The sequence below is a fragment of the Musca domestica genome, unplaced genomic scaffold (genome assembly GCF_030504385.1).
Source record: "Musca domestica strain aabys unplaced genomic scaffold, Musca_domestica.polishedcontigs.V.1.1 56, whole genome shotgun sequence".
NCBI lineage: Eukaryota > Metazoa > Arthropoda > Insecta > Diptera > Muscidae > Musca > Musca domestica.
The window spans coordinates 557,300-559,417 of record NW_026712356.1 but is presented as its reverse complement, the minus strand read 5'-3'; the positions used below and the strand labels follow the sequence as shown (position 1 = coordinate 559,417).

Below are 2,118 nucleotides of genomic sequence, written 5' to 3'. Positions count from 1 at the left end.
TTAATAGAAGCTGTGAAATAACCGTTTAGTATCTCTTATCCATGACCATTGTCGGCAATCATGAGGTGAGTATGTATGTATGTGTTTAGTAACAAGCAGTGCGTCATTATTGGCCATCATCAACATTTTCAGAGCCATATTACTCGAATATGAGCGAGAAGAGACGAAGATCGAAATCTTGTAGAATTTGACAAGAATGCCAAATTGTTTATTTCTATTGTTTTCTTATTTGGTGTGTTTAATAACTGTTTTCTAAAGTGGGCTATATAAATTGCTGATGGTTACCCACAGAAGCCAGAGTTCAACTCAGTACTCATCAACAAAGAACTAATCAAAATAATCAACAAAATGCGTGCCTTCATTGTACGTAAAAGGCTGCCATGGACACAACAGCAAGGATTACTAACGTTTTTCTATCTGCTTCTTTGTAGGTTTTATGTTTGGTAGCTGTGGCTTGTGCCGATAAATTAGGCTATAACTACCAACCCGTGGGTCACTCCAGCAGTGGATTGTCTTTCACCCCTGGTGCCGTGGGAGGTGGTAGCGGTAGTTTCAGCGCTCCATCCTACTCTGCTCCCGCTGCTAGCGGTAGTTTCAGTGCTCCATCTTACTCCGCTCCCGCTGGTAGCGGTAGTTTTGATGCTCCTGCCTACTCTGCCCCCGCTGCTGAACTGGAAAAGGAATTCTACACATTCTCCGCCCCCGAAGGTGAATTCGAAGATCCCAATGCCGCTCAACGTGTTGCCGGTAGCTTGAAACAAGGTCTTCGTGTTATCTTCATTAAGGGACCCGAAAACAGCGGTTTGGAAGATGCTGCCTTGGCTTTGGCCAAACAAGCTGCCCAACAGAAGACCGCCATCTATGTCCTCAACAAACAAGCCGATCTCGGTGATTTGGCCAACAAACTTAACAACCTTAGTGCCAACAACAGCCCGAAACCCGAAGTTCACTTTGTCAAATACCGTACCCCTGAAGATGCTGCCAATGCCCAACGTGCCATCCAAAGTCAATACGATTCCTTGGGCGGTAAATCACAAAACTTCAATGGTGGTGTTGCTCCCGTTCTTAACTTTGCTTCTCAGTCAGCTCTGCCTGCTGCCACAGCTCAAGTACCCCAGAATGCCTATTTGCCCTCGTCCGTTTTCCGTCGCCGCATTTAAACAATGATTTGTAGTTTGTCTAGAGAGGCAAATTTGGTTTGAAAATTGTTACGGTCTCAAATTTAATTGTTAAATTTTTGTTGACTACTTACTGAGTATTTTATATATTGTTCGAATAAAACGATTTTGTTATAGTATTATAAATTTGATAATTTTAAATATTTTGGGGAACTTTTAAAAATCTTGCTGGATGATGTAAACTTTGTTTTATGTTGTTAGTTTATAGCGTTACTAATAATTGATTGTGCAACTTTGCATGAAATAAGTGATCGAACTCCATAATTGACACTAATAATGAAATTGGACCTAGAATATTTCTTTCTTTGACACATTTCCCAAAGAAATATGAATGAGGGGAGTTTTGGACATACTAGTATATTATTCTGAGTTTTATAGTGAAATTTTGTTAAAAATATTATTTACCAGTAAGGAAAAGTCAAAAGTCGGGCAGGGCCGACTATATGATACCCTACACCACTATGTATATTTAGTAGACCCTATCACTTATCATCATTTGGCTTTAGAACAGTTATAGTTTGCTATAGGCTGCATGATATTACTTGGAGAAGGATTATATAAAAAAATGTTCCTCCAAATGGAGACGTACGTCCTAAAATTCCCTCCATTTGGGCTGATATTAGCCATTATTTGCACAATAAACCCGAAATTGGATTGAGGATATATATGGGAGATATATCCAAGTCTTATCCGATCCCGATAAAATTTGGCAGAGGTATTTCTGAGCTCTATGAGATGTCTGGAACCAAAATATCATTCTTGTGGGGTGCATATTACGAATGTGAAGACTTAAACACAAAATAGAATGAATATAGTTATATCTGAACTTATTCTCTCCAAATTTGATGTACTTGCTTCTAGATTGAATTCGGCCGGATGTGTCAAAATTCAGGTCAGTAAGAAAGATATTGGCATTTGGGGCACAATTAACCCGAAATCT

General features: G+C 39.4%; 1 protein-coding gene across 1 annotated transcript; it reads left to right on the top strand.

Annotated features, from left to right (window-relative positions):
- Positions 1-245: 245 nt before the first annotated feature.
- On the top strand, positions 246-1,267 carry LOC101895355 (uncharacterized). Its single transcript, XM_005177842.4, has 2 exons — positions 246-363; positions 432-1,267. Exons 1-2 carry the CDS (start codon positions 349-351, stop codon positions 1,158-1,160), a joined length of 744 nt encoding a protein of 247 aa, XP_005177899.2. The 5' UTR covers positions 246-348; the 3' UTR covers positions 1,161-1,267.
- Positions 1,268-2,118: the final 851 nt, after the last annotated feature.